The sequence below is a fragment of the Leucoraja erinacea genome, chromosome 1, assembly GCF_028641065.1.
Source record: "Leucoraja erinacea ecotype New England chromosome 1, Leri_hhj_1, whole genome shotgun sequence".
Taxonomy (NCBI): domain Eukaryota; kingdom Metazoa; phylum Chordata; class Chondrichthyes; order Rajiformes; family Rajidae; genus Leucoraja; species Leucoraja erinaceus.
This window is the reverse complement of record NC_073377.1, coordinates 123,963,327-123,981,452: the sequence shown is the minus strand read 5'-3', so window position 1 is coordinate 123,981,452 and position 18,126 is coordinate 123,963,327. Positions and strand designations below refer to the sequence as shown.

The 18,126-nt window shown below is 43.0% G+C and overlaps 1 protein-coding gene across 1 annotated transcript in view; it reads right to left on the bottom strand.

Moving 5' to 3' along the window:
- LOC129701584 (serine/threonine-protein kinase 32B-like) overlaps positions 1-18,126 on the bottom strand; it is a 276,952-nt gene that overhangs the window by 12,104 nt on the left and 246,722 nt on the right. The window contains 3 exon segments of the mRNA XM_055642860.1: positions 3,408-3,419; positions 3,421-3,534; positions 6,720-6,836. Coding sequence (XP_055498835.1) covers positions 3,408-3,419; positions 3,421-3,534; positions 6,720-6,836 — 243 coding nt within the window.

The window sequence follows — 18,126 nt, the reverse complement described above, 5'->3', positions numbered from 1 at the left end:
AGAAGATACACAACTCTACTTCCCCCTGAAGCCCAATAACCGATCAAATCTACTTAACCTTATCCACTGCCTCGAGGATATAAAGTGTTGGATGGCCCAGAACTTCCTTCAACTAAATGAGAGTAAGTCAGAGATCATCCTTCTTGGCCCCTCGGACTGAATCAAAACGATAGCAGGCAGCCTTGGAAGCCTTACCCCACTACTCAAACCTCACGGCAAAAACCTTGGCGTGATATTTGGCTCAGCATTGAAATTTGACAAACAAGTCAATGTTGTGGTAAAAGCAGGCTTCTTCCAGCTTCGGACAATAGCTAAAATAAAACAATTCCTATAGTTTGACGACCTCGAAAAGATCATCCACACATTAATCTCCTCCTGCCTTGATTACTGCAACTCCCTTTACACTGGCATCAGCCAATCTTCCCTGTCCCTGAAACTGGTCCAAAACGCCGCAGCGAGACTCCTGTCGGGCACCCGATAAAGGGACCGCATCACCCCAATTCTGGCCTCTCTCCACTGGCTCCCTGTGCGGTTCCGAATAAATTTCAAGATCCTTCTTTATGTTTACAAAGCCCTTAATGGGCTTGCCCCCACCTACATCAAAAGTCTGCTTACCCACCACACCACCTCCAGGTCCCTCAGGTCGGCTGACTTGGGGTTACTGACCAACCCGCAGCCTAGGCATAAGCTCAGGGGCGACCGCGCCTTTGCGGTTGCAGCTCCTAGACTGTGGAACAGCATCACTCTTCCCATCAGAACTGCCCCCTCCATTGACTCTTTTAAGTCGAGACATAAAGCTCATCTTTACTCTCAAGCCTTTCTTGACGTCCTCTGAGGGAGGGCTATATGTATGTATTTATGTATGTACTTAATCTATGAACCACTGTTGCATAACGTTAGTACCTCCACCAATGTAAAGCACTTTGGTCAACGAGAGTTGTTTTTTAAATGTGCTTTAGAAATAAAAGCAACTTGACTTGACTTGACTTACCTGTGAATATAATAAGCTGGTTCCCCATGATATTGAACATACTGCAACTAAAGATATTGTACCCTCATACAAGTAATTTACACTCGGGGTCTGAATCTGTGCATTCTGAATTTGAAAGAACCCATAGATAATAACATTGGAAGGTCATAATGGTATTGGTTTATTTTTGCCATGCGTCCTGAGATACAGTGAAACACTTTTATTTTTGTGTGCAATGAACCCTGTCTACAGTTTCTCACATACTAAAAGATAATAAATATAAATTGTTACAGATGCTGGTTGTCTGGCTCCCCCAGCATGATAGTCAATACATTTAAGGAAAACAGAAAAGTTTTCTGTTTGGTATCGTGACAACTTACAAAATAAGAGTAGGAATGATCACGCTGACCCTGACATCTGCTCTGCCAATCAATAAGATCATGATTCACTCATTGTCCCAAGTCAAATGTATTGACTGTTCCCCATAACCTTGTTATTCTCGGAGTCTGAGAATCTATTTGTCTCAGCCCTGGATGAAGTTAATGATTAAGCATCCACAGTTTTTTGGAAGAGATAATTCGAATGATACATAACCCTCGGAAAGGTGAAATTCTACCTCACTTCAGCAAACAGCCACTTATCTTGAAACTACATTTCCTACGTCAAAGGTGTGTAATTTCTCACAATACCTTCTGAATTAGTATTGTTTCCCCTGACAGTTGGGACTGAAAACTGTTTAAGAATAAGGAGTAAGCCATTTAGAACGGAGACAGGGAAACACTTTTTCTCTCAGAGAGTGGTGAGTCTGTGGAATTCTCTGCCTCGGTGGTAGCCGGTTCTCTGAATACTTTCAATAGAGAGCTAGATAGGGCTCTTAAAGGTAGCAGAGTCAGGGGATATGGGGGGAAGGCAGGAGCGGGGTACTGATTGGGGATGATCAGCCATGATCACGTTGAATGGCAGTGTTGACTCGAAGGGCCGAATGGCCTACTCCTGCACCTATTGTCTATTGTTTTTCACCATTATCTTCAACATGTCTGAACATTTGTTTTTTTTATTTATTTATTTATTTTTTAATTTGATTTTAATTCATTTGAAAGAATAACCAGATAGGTTATACCTTTACCTATTGTAGTTTGTCCCCTCATTGTCTGGATTGGAATGTATTAGTTATAAGGATAAGTTGGACAAACCTGGCTTGGTTTTCTCTGGACGGTCAGAGGTTAAAGGAAGACTTGGTAGAAGTTTATAAAATAGAGAGGCTTAGATAGGGTCTTTTTTCCCAGGGCATTAATATCAAATACTGAAAGACATAGGTTTAAAGTCAGAAGAGGAGCGTGTAAAGGAGATTCAATAGACAATAGACAATAGTTGCAGGAGTAGGCCATTCGGCCCTTCGAGCCAGCAGCGCCATTCAATTTGATCATAGCTGATCAACCACAATCAGTACCCCGTTCCTGCCTTCTCCCCATATCCCCTGACTCCGCTATCTTTAAGAGCCCTATCTAGCTCTCTCTTGAAAGTATCCAGAGAACTGGCCTCCACCACCCTCTGAGGCAGAAAATTCCACAGACTCACAAATTTCTGTGTGAAAAATGTTTCCTCATCTCCATTCTAAATTGTTTACCCCTTATTCTTTAACTGTGGCCCCTGGTTCTGGATTCCCCCAACATCGGGAACATGTTTGCTGCCTTGACCGTGTCCAAACCCTTAATAATCTTATATGTTTCAATAAGATACCCTCTCATCCTTCTAAATTCCAGAGTATACAAGCCTAGCCGCTCCATTCTCTCAGCAAATGACAGTCCCGCCATCCTGGGAATTAACCTTGTGAACCTACACTGCACTCCCTCAATAGCAAGAATGTTCATCCTCAAATTTAGAGACCAAAACTGCTAACAATACTCCAGGTGTGGTCTCACTAGGGCCCTGTACAACTGCAGGACCTCTTTAATCCTATATTCAACTCCTCTTGCAAGGCAATTTTTTTAAATGCAGGGAGTGATAGGTGCCAGGAATATGTTGCAAATGCAATTTGAGGGAGATATGATAGCAACATTCAAGAAACATTCGGACAGGGGTGAAATGTTGATGGATGGAGGGATACAGGGCATGTGCAAGCAGATGGGATTAATTTGGTTTCATGTTGGTGCACACATGATGAGACTATGGGCCTATTCCTGTCCTGTCCTATGCTCTACTCATTTGTTGATTGATCCCACACAGCAAACTTAGTTGACAATTCTGGATTTTTTTAAATGCATTTTGGAGAAGTTCGCTTTTGGTCATTTATTTTTGCAAAAGGCCCATCCCCCCCCCATTGTGTTCATAATGTGTATATTATCAGCTTAATTAAGTGCAATGATAAAACCAAAGTACGGGAATTAAATTAATCAATCACTACTAATATATTTTGCCTTCATTTAAAAAAACTTACATTAGGAATAAAAACCAGGGATGAGATTCTTCTCCAGCACAGCATCCCAGTTGACATCAACTAAGTATGGAGAATTCTGAATGTCCTTGAGACTTGATAGGCGACACTCAGGATCTTTCACAAGAAGCTAATGTGACATAAAATATGGTATTTCAACAATGCGTTTTTATGCTGGTTGATAAAAGACGAAACAGACACTGGTTTTTGAAATTGATTTGCAAAACACATATATTTCTGGGATTAAATAGTTTTCTACGTAATTTACAGGATTCTGGAATAGATATTTGATCTGGTTCAGAGAATAGGAGTTACTAGTTGGTGCATTTAAATTCAGTTTAAAAATAAATCTTGAAATAAGAACCATTAAGCTTTGATTGCTGACTAATTTCCTCTGAAGCAGGGAAACTGCCATCAGGTCTCACCAGGTGAGGATTATGTGTGATTGTGGTCACATATCCGTGTGGATAACTTAATCACCATTCAGTTATATCAGATAGAAAAAGCTTATCACCAACTTCTCTGAATAAATAGGATTGGAAAACAAATTCTGCCCCTTGTCCAAACTTTCACATCCAGATGGAAAAATTAAATTGATTTCCAGCTTCCTGGCTGTTTCTGCTGAGAGCCTCTTCCATAAGCATTTAAAATGATGGCCAGCAGGATTGGGTGGTAAGGTTAGATGCTCCATTCTAGAGGACCTATATGCCACTATACCTTTAAGTGTCATGAGGAGAAACTCGCTAACATAATGAGTGCTTTGGGATCTAAAAGTACTATTAAGTGGGTTTTGATCATGGTATTCATAGTCAGAGTCATAGAGTGATACAGTGTGGAAACAGACCCTTTGGCCCAACTCGCCCACACCGGCCAACAATGTCCCAGCTACCATAGTCCCTCCTGCCTGTGCTTGGTCCAAATCCCTCCAAACCTGTCCTATCCATGTACCTGTCTAAGGGGCCTATCCCACTTGGGCGTCATTTACGCGACATCATTTTACGCGTCAGGACACACGGCGCGCCTGTCGTTACGCACACGTGATGCGCGCACGGCGTGCATTACGCGTGCATGGCGCATGGTGAGGCATGGTGGACTAGGCAGTGATGCGCGGTCGAGCACGGCGTCCCAGGATTTTGGGATTCACAAAATCTTTGCGCGCTACCTACGTGACGCACAAATGACGCCCAAGTGGGACAGTTTCTTTAAGAAGGAACTGCAGATGCTGGAAAATCGAAGGTACACAAAAAAGCTGGAGAAACTCAGTGGGTGCAGCAGCATCTATGGAGCGAAGGAAGTAGGCAACGTTTCGGGCCGAAACCCTCTTCAGACTGATCGGGGGTGGGGGGGGGAGGAGAAGAAAGGAAAAAGGAGGAGGAGACCGAAGGCGGGGGGAAGGGAGGAGACAGCAGGAAGGCTGAGGAAGGGGAGGAGACAGCAAGGACTAACAAAATTGAGAGAATTCAATGTTCATGCCCCCAGGATGCAGACTCCCCAAGTGGAATATGAGGTGCTGGTCCTCCAATTTCCGGTGTTGCTCGCTCTGGCCATGGAGGAGACGAAGCGGAGGTTGGGAGATTGTTTCACCGCACACCTCCGCTCGGTCCGCAAGAACCTACCTGACCTCCCGGTGGCTCAGCACTTCAACTCCCCCTCCCACTCAGAATCCGACCTCTCTGTCCTGGGTCTCCTCCATGGCCAGAGCGACCAACACCAGAAATTGGAGGAACAGCACCTCATATTCCGCTTGGGGAGTCAGCATCCTGGGAGCATGAACATTGAATTCTCCCAATTTTGTTAGTCCTTGCTGTCTCCTCCCCTTCCTCAGCTCTCCTGTTGTCTCCTCCCATCCCCCAGCCTTCGGGCTCCTCCTCCATTTTCCTTTCTTCTCCCCGCCACCCCACCACGATCAGTCTGAAGAAGGGTTTCGGCCCAAAACATTGCTTATTTCCTTCGCTCCATAGATGCTGCTGCACCCACTGAGTTTCTCCAGCTTTTTTGTGTACCTGGACAGTTTCGTAACTGTTTCTAAAACAATGGTATAGTCCCAGTCTTATCTACCTCCTCTGGCAGCTTGTTCCATATACCCACCACCCTTTCTGTGTAAAAGTTACCCCTCGGATTCCTATTAAATCTTTTCCCCTTCACCTTGAACCTATGTCCTCTGGTCCTTGATTCCCCCACTCTGGGTGAAAGACTCAGTGCATCTATTCCTCTCATGATTTTGTATATAAGATCTCCCCTCATCCAACTGCGCTCCATGGAAAAGAAACCCAGCCTACTCAACCTCTCCCTATAGCTCACGCCTTCTAGTCCTGGCAACATCCTCGTAAATCTTTTCTGAACCTTTTCAAGTTTGACAATATCTTTCCTATAACATGGTGCCCAGAACTGAACACAATATTTTAAATACGGTCTCACCAACGTCTTATAATGTACAACTGTAACATGACCTCCCATCTTCTATACTCAAGACTCTGACTGATGAATGCCAAAATGTCAAAAGCCTTTTTGACCACCTTATCTACCCATGACTCGACCTTCAATGAATCATGCACCTGTACTCCTAGATCCCTCTGCTCTAAAACAGTACTCAGAGGCCTACCATATACTGTGTAGGCCCTGCATTTGTTCGACTTCCCAAAATGCAACACCTCACACTTCTCTGTATTAAATTCCATCAACCATTCCTTCGCCCACCTGGCCATTTGATCCAGATCCTGCTGCAATCTTTCACAACCATCTTCACTATCTGCAAAACCACTAACTTCTGTATCATCTGCAAACCTGCTAATCTTGCCCTGTACTGTATATTTCCATCCAAATCATTGATGTAAATGACAAACAGTAACCGGCCCAGCAGCAAACCCTGAGGCACACCATTAGTCACTGACCTTCAGTCTGAGAAGCAACCTTCCACCATCACCCTCTGCTTCCTTACATGGAGCCAATTTGCTATCCATTCAGCTATCTCTCCTTGGATCATTGGTTCAAATGGGAACTGTGTAATGCATGAAAGGATAATATTTGCATGAGCATGGGGATACGAGGGCAAGGCAAGGAGGCAGTTGTATTGCCCTGGATTAAGCTGATATGGACATGAGCTTGTGTTGTAATCTTTCTATGCTCGTGGAATTCTGCATGGAATGGGTTAAAACTCCATTCCTGCAATTCAAAACAATATGTTTTCACACAGCACTGAGAATGCTTTTCATCCATTTGAAGCAGCGAAGTGTGTTGTTATTGATTTTTCTGACTCAAAGTATCTATGTCAGGAGCAAGAGTTGTATGCCATGACCTTTTCTTTCCATTCTTTACCTTTTTCACTAATGCCACCAATCCTTTAGACCAGGTTGAGGAACAGTGGATCTGTTCTGTAGTGATCATGAGATATATTTCTTCCACTGGAGTGTTGGAGTGAATGTCATAAGGTCTCTGGAAGACAAAACAGAATAGAAATACTTAATTTTGTATCTTGTGCTGCCTTCAGTATATGTCAGGGGCCTTTACTAACAAAGGCCATTCTCTTCAAAACAATAGTAATAATATTAAGGTAGACTAAAATGCAGGAGATACTCAGCGGGTGGGGCAACATCTATGGAGCGAAGGACGAGGCGACGTTTCGGGTCTTCAGTAATAATATTAAAATATGATTAGTAATAAACAAAGTTAATGCCATGATTTTCAAAATGCTTTTATCAGGTACGTAATTATGAAAGGTAACAGAATATTATATTTTATTGCTTACCGAACTAAAAGTAGAAAGATTATGCTTCAGTCCTGACTACTCTGAAGAAGGTTCTCGACCCAAAACATCACCCAATCCTTCTCTCCAGAGATGCTGCCTGTCCCGCTGAGTTACTCCAGCTTTTTGTGTCTATCTTCAGTCTACCTTCCTACATATATAAGTAATTGGTGAGGCCATATCTCTGGTGCTGTATCTAATGCTCTTGGTCTCATTGAAAGCCAGGTCGGCTGCATACATGTCAAACAATCTTGTGTGGTACAAGAAAGCTCACTATGATCTTTGCAAAGCCATTAAGAATGTTTGTCATTTTATAACAAAGAACATGGAATGGAACATCACAGGAATGTGCCCTTTGCCTTACAAAACCCAAATTAGATTAATCCCATCTGCTTCAACATGATTCATATCCCTCTATTCCCTGTCTACCCACGTGCTGGTCTAAATGTCAATGAAAATGGCACTATTGTATCTGTTTGCACCACCCCAACTACCACACACACCAATCCCTCTCCCTCCCACCCTCACCACCACCTCCACAGCAGTATGTTTTAGGCTCCTACCACTCTCAGTGTAAAACCTCCTTCGACATGCACATCTCCTTTAAACTTCTCAACCTCCTCAAGCTAATGCTGTGCACTCTAGAATCGAACATTTCAACTGTGGGGAAAAAGACTCTGGCTATCAGCTTTCTTTTTTTGCCTCTTAAACCTTCTACATTTTTTATCAGATATCAGGTCTTCCCACAGCCTCTGGCACTCCAGAGAAAATAATCCAAGTCTGTCCAACCTTTCTTATAGCTAATTCTCTCTGGTCCAGGCAACATTCCAGAAGTTCACTGTAAAATAGGCCAAAGTCAGCATGGCTTTGTGAAGGGGAGGCCTTGCTTGACAAATTTGCTTGACAAATTTGCTGGAATTCTTTGAAGAAGTAAATAGCAGGACAGACAAAAGAGAGTCAGTAGATGTTGTTTACTTAGATTTTCGGAAAGCCTTTGATAAGGTGCCACAAGTGAGGCTGCTAAGGAAGATGAGAGCCCACGGTATCAAAGAGCAGATGCTAGCACGGATATCAGGTTGGCTGGATGGCAGATGACAAAGAGTGGCAATAAAGGGGGCTTTTTCTGGGTTGCTGCCAGTGACTGGCAGAGTTCCACAGGGATCGGTGCTGGGGCCGCTACTCTGCATGTTGTATATTAATGATTTGAACAAGGGGATTGAAGGCTTTGTGGTCAAGTTTGCAGATGATACGAAAAATGCTGGAAGGGCAAGTAGTGTAAAGAAAGCAGTGACTCTGCAGAAGGACTTGGACAGGTTGTGAGAGTGGGCAGAGCAGTGGCAGATGGAATAGTGTAGCAAAGTATGGAGTAAGAAGAATGAGGGGGGGACCTCATTGAAACATACAGAATAGTGAAAGGCTTGGATAGAGTGGAGATGGAGAGGATGTTTCCACTCGTGGGAGAGTCTAGGACTAGAGGTTATAACCTCAGAATTAAAGGACATTCTTTTAGGAAGGAGATGAGGAGACATTTCTTTAGTCAGAGGGTGGTGAATCTGTGGAATTCTTTGCCACAGAAGGCTGTGGAGGCCAAGTCAGTCGATATTTTTAAGGCAGAGATAGATGGATTCTTCATTAGTACATATGCCAGAGGTTATGGGGAGAAGACAGGAGAATGTGGTTAGGTGGGAGAGATAGATCAGCCATAATTGAATGGTGTATATTTGATGGGCTGAATGGCCTTATTCTACTCCCAGCACTCATGTCCTTATGACCCTATGAACCTGTTTTACATTCTCTTCAAAGCCTCCATGATCTTCCTCTAATACCTTCCTTAACCCTTTCATGCAACTGGAACCTGAGAAATTATCCCCAGATGCTTAAAATCACTACAAGGTAACTGGAATTGTTCACATCATTGTATTGGGATGCCAAAGAAAAAATATATTATTGGTGTGCATGACCATATTGAGAACAATATATTAACAATAAAAAGTGTATTTTGAGATTTACAAAGGAATTGTTTACTTAATTGTTTAATTAAAATCTTATCAACTTTGTTCCATTCTCACTGAGGAAGTTAAATTCTGATAACAAACAACAATTCTGACATAATCTCAACATTATTTTCTTTATTGTTGACAGCCCCCTTGGTAAACTGAAGATTTATCTTTATGTTGAAGGAATTGCCCAGAGCATATCTGAGGCATAATGGCAAGCTATGATTATTTAAGCTGTACAACAGATCCTGAATAGTGAGTTGATTTTACCTTGCTGTTTGCACTGCTTGTGATCGGAGACAAGCTTGATATGTTATCCCATGAAACAAAATCAAGAGTTAACTCTTCTTGGATAAATGGAGAAGATATATTGGTTATGTCTCCTTTGGTGAAATAAAGTGAGGGGCTTTGGCATATGCCAGCAAGGGATGTTTATATCTCTGAATTTCTGGATGTATACATCTGGTAGATATATCACAGTTGTATTGAGGGAACTTCACAAATGTAACATGGTCAGACTTATCCACTATGGTCAGACACTTCCACTATTGGTTTGTGTCATTATAAGCTTTTGTGGAGGCTGGAGGCTACTATGTGTGGAAGTGTTTATTAGCAAATAAACAGAGGCAGAGCTATAAACAGAACATTTTATTGAAGATAGCAATTCTGTAATTCATAACTAAATTGGAATATTGGGGCTTATAGAAGTACACACATACAGTATAAAAAATGTACTAAACTGTAGCTTCCCCTTTAATTTGGAAAGAAACATATGCAGTGAATTAAATTATTCACACATGCAAATCAAGTAATTATTTTAATACAACCACATGAATTCACACAGCATTTTGTTCTCTTTAAAAAAAAATCTTTTAATTAATTTAAAAAAAAGATAAACATAAAAGTGATATTGATACATAGGGATCAGGATTACATTAACAACAAATGTAACCTAAACATAAATCCAGTGTCAAAAATAGAGTAGTACAGTGTCATATTGGGTATAGACCTCCCAGTCTCAATGTAAATATAAATAAACGGTTAAAAGAGAACTTGTATATATTTAAAAAAAGTAAGCAAACAAAAAAACAAAAAAAACAGAATCTGGACTGCAAAAAAAATGTCAACAGTTTAGAACCCTGTTTGGCGTCAAATCCACCGTATAAATGTAAAAAATTATTATAACGGCTGGAGAGGGAACAATTTATACCGTGTGAAAATATTGAATAAAGCTTCCCCAAGTCCTATCAAATTTAACCAGGGGATCAACAATGTCACTCCTAATTTTTTCTAAATTTAAACATGATATCGTTTCTGAATACCAATGTGGTGTGGTAGGAGGATTAGGGTCTTTCCATTTAGGTAAAATAGATCATCTGGCAATTAATGTAGTAAAAGCAATCAACCGACGTGCTGAACGGGACATAGAAACATAGAAAATAGGTGCAGGAGGAGGCCATTCGGCCCTTCGAGCCTGCACTACCATTCATTGGGATCATGGCTGATCGTCCCCTGTCAATAACCTGTGCCTGTCTTCTTCCCATATCCTTTGTAAATCAATACCTAAAACTACAGAAATAGTATCAAAAATATATTTCCAATCTTTTTCCAAAGTGGGCAAGACCAAAACATATGAGTCAGCGAAGCCACTTCAAAGTTACATCCATCACAAGTAGGATTTATATGACCATAAAAATGAGCTAACTTATCTTTTGACATATATGCTCTGTGAACCACCTTCAATTGTATCAGAGCATGTCTTGGGGAGGGGAGTGGAGGGGAAGGGGGGGGGGATGGGGTAACTTAGTACGGGAGACAAGTGTACTGACTGTGTGGGCAGACACTTTGGTAGTGATTGTCCGTGGGGTTCACTGTCGAGGACTTCATAATGCAGCCAGCATTATAGACAGTGGAGCGATTAACCCTGGAAAGGGGGGAGACTTCTCTCTGAGTTGGACCCAGGAAACTGAAGCAGTAATTTTCTTGAGGTTATTAACGACAGATAAATGGATGGGAAGGGTTTAGAGAGCTATGGGCCACATGCAGGCAAATAGGACTACCCCAAGACGCTAACTTGGACGGCACGGCCAAGCTGGGCCAAAGGACCTGTTTCCGTGTTGTACAGCACCATGACTAAGGCCTATCCAGTGGGATTGACGTGTTTTGTATTTTTCCTTTCTAAAGATGCAGTGTATTTTGATGACTATTGCACACTGCAGACCAGAAGCTCCTTCAATACTCATAGAGAAGGGATGGGCGGTTTAGGTGAGCAGGAGAGTGGGGTTGTTTGCAGTTGCAGAGGGAGGGGGCAAGGGCGGTACAGGTCCCAGTCTCAGCTCCTGTTCTACCGAGCGTGTGGACGTGGACGTGGACGGCTGGCTTGGTTGGCGGCGGCCCATGGTGTGGCAGAGCCGGCGTGCCCGCTCCGGACCGGGGCCACGCTGGGAGAGAGCCCCCGAGCACCTGCCCTGGGGCGACTGGCACTGACCTGCTGGCGTTGCCGACGTGAAGACAGTGTGAAGCCCCCATGCCCGGTGCAATGGGCGGGGAGCTGGAGAGGGGAGGGAAGGGGTCACACACATGGCCGGGAAGCAGAGGGGTGGGGGTGGGGGTGGCGACAGACAGGGCCAACAATGAGATGGAGAAAGACAGAAACACCGACGTGCAAAGGAGACCTACAACAGTGCATGATCTCTCTCGCGTTATGGCAGGTGATTGTCGCCTGCCCGCTGTTTCTGACGCTAAAGCCTTGGGATCGTTGCCCTTCGTGGTGTCGTGGAGGGGGAGGGGGGTATTGTGCTGTTTGATCGCCCCCTGTTATCCCAGGGACAGGGAGACACAGCGGCTTTTGAGACTGGTGGGCAATCACTACCAATGTGCCTGCCCACACAGTCAGTACACCTCTCCTACACTTGTCTCACATACTAAGTCACCCCAAAACCTGTCCCGCTGAGTGACCATACTGAGGGAATTCCCACGTATATGAATCGGAGAGAAACGCTCTGGCACTGGACGGTGCGCATGTTCCCTTTGTAGGTCATATCAATAGATGCGGCCGCGTTGAATTCTATCTTTAACTAAAAGCCACAGTTGCTTCCCCGCCACCGCCTCCTTGCTGCACAATCGCAGCGAGTGCGGGGCTGAGATCCTGCCTAGTTTTTTTAAGTTCTGAAATTGAATAACTTTCAATACTGAATCAGAATATACTTACTGTATGAGATGCTGTCCGGCTCCTCTATTTGATACTTAAAACAGGCCTTCATTCACGGTTGGCTCAAGAGTAACTCGGAAGAGGAACTTGATAACTCGGGAGAGGAACTTGGTACAGCGCAGAAATGAGAAATAAACGGAAAACTTAGACAATCACGTGGGAACTCGTTTAAACTCGTGAACATAAACTTGGAATCTCGTAGACAACCACGAGTGTGATTTTTTTTCTTTCACTCGGGATCACTTGTGGGTGGATTTGCACCATGAGACAGACTATTAGGTTGCAACTCTACCGCTGCACCACTGCCGCACTTTGGACTGTGAACATCTACTGCTCTGGAAGGTGTAAACTGTCACTAAGTATGTACAGAGCTTTGTACGGTATTTCTTGTGTACATATGTTTGATTATGAATATGGGTTATTTTTGGAAAAACATTCTATTCCTCTGGGACACTCACCCTGGCCCAAATCTTTGACCAATGTTTTCTACACTAGGTCTATTTTTAACCTTCAACCCACGTATTTCTCTACACCTTCTCACCAGCCAGTCAGCATTAATTCTTTGCACTGGAAATGTAAACAATCCGATTATGTAAATGATGAGAATTGTGAATTGTGAAGCCAAAGGAAAGAATATGGGTGGCAGTGGAGGGGGAAGGGGAGAAATGTGTGAGAGTCTAGGGGGAGCATAGGGAAGGAGGGGGAAAGAAGAAAATAGGAATCTGAGGGATGATGGATGTATAGAACAAGCTGCCAGAGGAGATAGTTGAGGCTGGGACTATCCCATCGTTTATGAAACAGTTAGACAGGTACATGGATAGGACAGGTTTGGAGGGATATGGACCAAGCACAGGCAAGTGGGACCAGAGTAGCTGGGACATTGGCCGGTGTGGGTAAGTTGGGCTGAAGAGGCTGTTTCCACACTGTATCACTCTATGACTATAAAAAAGGGTTGAAGGTTGTTTTTTACATTACTTACCTAAAATTGGTGAATTCAGTGTTCCTACTATCAAGGAATAATCAGCGAATCTATGGATTGTTGTACTGCACATAAAGGACATTTCTAAAACTTATTTTTCTCCTCGTGGATATGAAGGAGCAGTGAGTGTTAGACAGAGAATATAAAATTGGAAACTTTAATACAAGCATGAATCAGCCTTCAAATCTCTTCCAAATATGACTTACAAACAATAATCAGTTTTGATGTTGCAAGGACAGTGGCATAAACTAAACAAACAGGCTGCCAGCTTATTGTGGGAGGCCACTGAAGAGATACATTTTGGAAACTGACATGACCATGAGACATTCTGGTATTCACTGGTCAAATGTAATGATGATAATCACAAAATGATGCAGCATGGAAACAGGCTCTTTGATCTACCAAGTTTGCAACAACTGGCAAACACCCATTTCAATTAATCAATTACTAAAATGTTCTTTTCCCACATTCCCACCAATTTCCCTCCAGAGTCTATCACTCACCTACATGCAAGGGGCAATTTACAGTAGCCAATCTACCTATATATCATTGGTACTTGGGGAGAACCTAACAGTTACAGGGAGAATATGCAACCACACAAAAATCAACTCTGCTAGTTGTACCACTGTCCCGCCCATAGTATGGCTATGGTAAATGGTCTACATTAAAATCCCTACCACCACTGTACTGAGAGGGGAGTGTGGCATTCAACTTTGTCAAAAATGATAGTTAACATTCCAGACTGGAAGCAAGCATTAGATATCTTGAAGTGCTCAGATACTTTGCACGTTTGCAACATATAAAAGGGTGCCTTGGATATCCATTTCTGGAATGAGATCATGGAAAGTATCAGGCCAGCTTTTTTTCCAGTTAGCATATCACATGCGGATATTGTTATATTTTTTCTGTATATCAATATTTGGGTTGCTTGTGTATCCAATAAGTAATTCTTCACAATTCTGTGATGAAAGAAGGATGTTTTGGATGACTGAATTTTATTCTAAGAATTACCTTGTCTCAACAAAGTTGCTTTCTTGTCTTGACACGAACAATGTACTCCTATTTTAATTGTGTAATTCTATGAAGCCATTTGTTCACATCCAAAACAACAAAGTAAACTATGATTTGTATAGAAACAAAGAACTGTAGGCGGCGCGACTATTGTCAGCAGCGGAGCAGCCGACTGCGTTTTGGTACTTGGAGGTTCGTCGGTTTTATGTAGTTGTGTAATTCTATGAAGCCATTTGTTCACATGTAAAACAACAAAGTAAACTATGATTTGCATAGAAACAAAGAACTGCTGGTTTATACCAAAGATAGACACAAAGTGTTGGAGGAACTCAGCGGGTCTGGCAGCATCTCTGGAGAACATGGATGGGTGACGCTTTGGGGGGGGGGACCCTTCTTGTAAAAGGATCCTGACCTGAAGTGTCATCCACCCTTTTTCTCTGGCTGACCCCCATGTTACTCCAGCACTTGTGTCAATTTATGATTTGTAACTATTTGTTTGATTGTGTGTTAATATCTTTTTCCCCAAAATCTTTAATTTTTTTGAGTTTAAGATGATTCTTGCTTCAGATCTCATCTGCATGTTTTCTTCTGCTGCGTAAAGACCAGTAACATATACAGCTCTAGACTCCGAGTGGTTCATTTAAACTCACGACAGTGGACAATAGGCCAGCGTTCTCATTCCAAATCATTAAATGGTGCATTTGTGTGCAAATTGAGTGTGCGCTTGCTTGTAATACCTCTTTTTTTCAAACTGACTGCGAATAATGACTGCATAAGATGCCTAAAATAGAATGCCTCATAAAGAATGGAAAACTGGGTAGGGACTGAAGAGTGCTTTGTGTCAGGAGGACCAATGAACAGAATGGAGTCAACATCCTCAGGAGGAAACTAACAAGGATGGAAACAAATTAGACCATCCAAATTCTGGATTGCCAGAACTATTTGTTTACTGTGGCATTAAACAACTAGTATATTCAAAGTTGACCTTCATCTTAATCGAACGACCTATTGTTGTCACAGAGATGAATACCTTATTCCTTCCCCTGTGAGGAAACATAACTGCAATTGGAACGGTCACATGTTCTTGCATTCAGAATGCTGTATTGAATAATAATTGTTTTGCAAATTAAGCTAATCACAAGTGTTTCTTTTCAATGCTTTGAACCATGGAGGTTAACTGTGCCCTTAGAGACTGAAAACAAATAACAATGTTTTATTTCTTCTAATGTAACATACTTTTGATATGAATTTTAGTAATTAAAGTTCTTTGTCATTGCAATGACCTGATGAGGAATGAAAGCTTGAATCCTGGTAACAAGTTGTGACTTCTCTGTGGCTAACCTCTAATTTTAGTAATAACAAAAGATTTGAAATGGTGAATATCAGAAGTGGAATGCAAATAACTATTGTCAGAAAATTGCTATCAGAGGAAAAAAGCATACCATTGTAAAGAAAGGTAGACAAAAATGCTGGAAAAACTCAGCGCGCGAAGCAGCATCTATGGAGTGAAGGAATAGGTGACGTTTCGGGTCGAGACCCTTCTTCAGACTGATGTGGGGGAGAGGCGGGAAAAAGAAAGGAAGAGACGGAGACAGTGGGCTGTGGGAGAGCTGGGAAGAGGAAGGGAAGGAGGGAGAAAGCAAGGACTACTAAATTGAAATTGGAGAAGTCAATGTTCATACTGCTCGGGTGTAAACTACCCAAGCATAATAAGAGGTGCTGCTCCTCCAATTTGTGGTGGGACTCACTCTGGCCATGGAAGAGGCCCAGGACAGAAAGGTCAGATTCAGAATGGGAGGGGGAGTTGAAGTGATGAGCCACCTGGAGACCAGGTTGGTTATTGCGAACTGAGCGGAGGTGTTGGACGAAGCGATCGTCAAGCCTGCGCTTGATCTTGCCGATGTAGAGCAGTTGACACCTGGAACAGCAGATGCAGTAGACGAGGTTGGAGGAGGTGCAAGTGAACCTCTGCCTCACCTGGAAAGGCTGCTTGGGTCCTTGGATGGAGTCGAGGGGGGAGGTAAAGTGACAAGTGTAGCATTCCCTGCGGTTGCAAGGGAAAGTACCAGGGGAGGGGGTGGTTTACGTGGGAAGGGACAAATTGACCAGGCAGTTATGGAGGGAACGGTCTCTGTGGAAAGCAGAAAGGGGAGGAGATACAAAGATGTGGCCAGTGGTGGGATCCCATTGGAAGTGGCGAAAATGTCGGAGGATTTTGTGTTGTATGTGACGGCTGGTAGGGTGGAAGGTGAGGACAAGGGGGGGCTTTGTCCTTGTTACGAGTGGGGGGATGGGGAGTGAGAACGGAGGTACGGGATATAGAGGAGACCCTGGTGAGAGCCTCATCTATAGTCGAAGTGGGGAACCCCCGTTCCCTAAAGAATGAGGACATCTCCGACACCCTGGTTTGGAACACCTCATCCCGGATGCAGATGCGGCGTAGATGGAGGAATTGGGAGTAGGGGGATAACATCTTTACAGGAAGCAGGGTGGGAAGAAGCGCAGATAGCCATGGGGGTCAGTGGGTTTGTAGTAGGAGCAGCACCTCATATTTCGCTTGGGTAGTCTACACCTCATTTGTATGAACATTGACTTCTCCAATTTCAGGTAGTCCTTGACAAAGATCCTATAGCGAGCAAAATAGTCCACTCCTGCTAAATCCAATGGGCTGAAGTGTAGTACACAACGGAGCTGACCGTGGGTCATTTCTTCGGCCATTTCAGTAATCCCAACCCAACTTTGGTTATCCCTCTCGCAGTGTAATCAACGTGGCAGGGAAACTAGTTTGTGTGTTTTAAAAAAAAAAAATGTATTTATTTATTTATTTTTCTAAAAATCTTTTTAAATGGCTCATGTGCTGTGTTTGAGTTGATGTTTGTATTAAACTTGCACTGTGTAATTCATCTCATCACACTGTTCACAACTGCGGTATTTGGTCAAATAATAGCAATATGAAGATTCTAATTGCTCTACTCTTGGAATGTTCCTTAATGTTTTTTAATGTTAGGCACAACATTACATAAAATACATTGAACCTCCCTGCAACTTTAACCTGGCGTCCCAGCCATGCTGATCCAGGCCAGACTTCCCACACGCTGTGGAAGGAACATAGGCATCTTTTTGCTTTTTATTGAGAGGCAGAAAGTAAATGAGAAGAAGATTTTTACCAAAGAACTTTGATTTTTACGAGGATGTTTCCGTAACCGGCTACCGTCTCCGCACTGGTATCTTTGCTCCGCTATGGTATCTTCGGTGCGGAGACGGAAACCAGTTACGGAAATGGGGCCGAAGATTACCCATGAATCTGCCCATGACCGTACTACACCTTTTTCGCCGAGTGGACTATCTTGCTCGCTATAGGATCTTGGGTCCTTGCTTTCTCCCTCCTTCCCCTCCCCTTCCCAGCTCTCCCACAGCGTACTGTCTCCACTTCTTCCTTTCTTTTTCCTGCCCCTCCCACACATCAGTCTGAAAAAGGGTCTCGACCGAAACGTCACCTATTCCTCCGCTCCATAGATGCTGCCACACCCGCTGAGTTTCTCCAGCATTTTTGTCTACCTATTTTTCCAACATCGACAGTTCTTTCTTAACCATTGTAATGAAAGATATTTTGCACCAGGTGAAGCCTTGGCTTGAAAATAAAACAAACACCTTTGGTGAAGATATATTAATATCTGGTTTTATGATAACATACCAACTTCTTTCAGGATGACTCTAGCAATGCTATACTTAACATTTGTTGGCTAATTGCAATTTGACAATTATAATAATGCATTTGACTT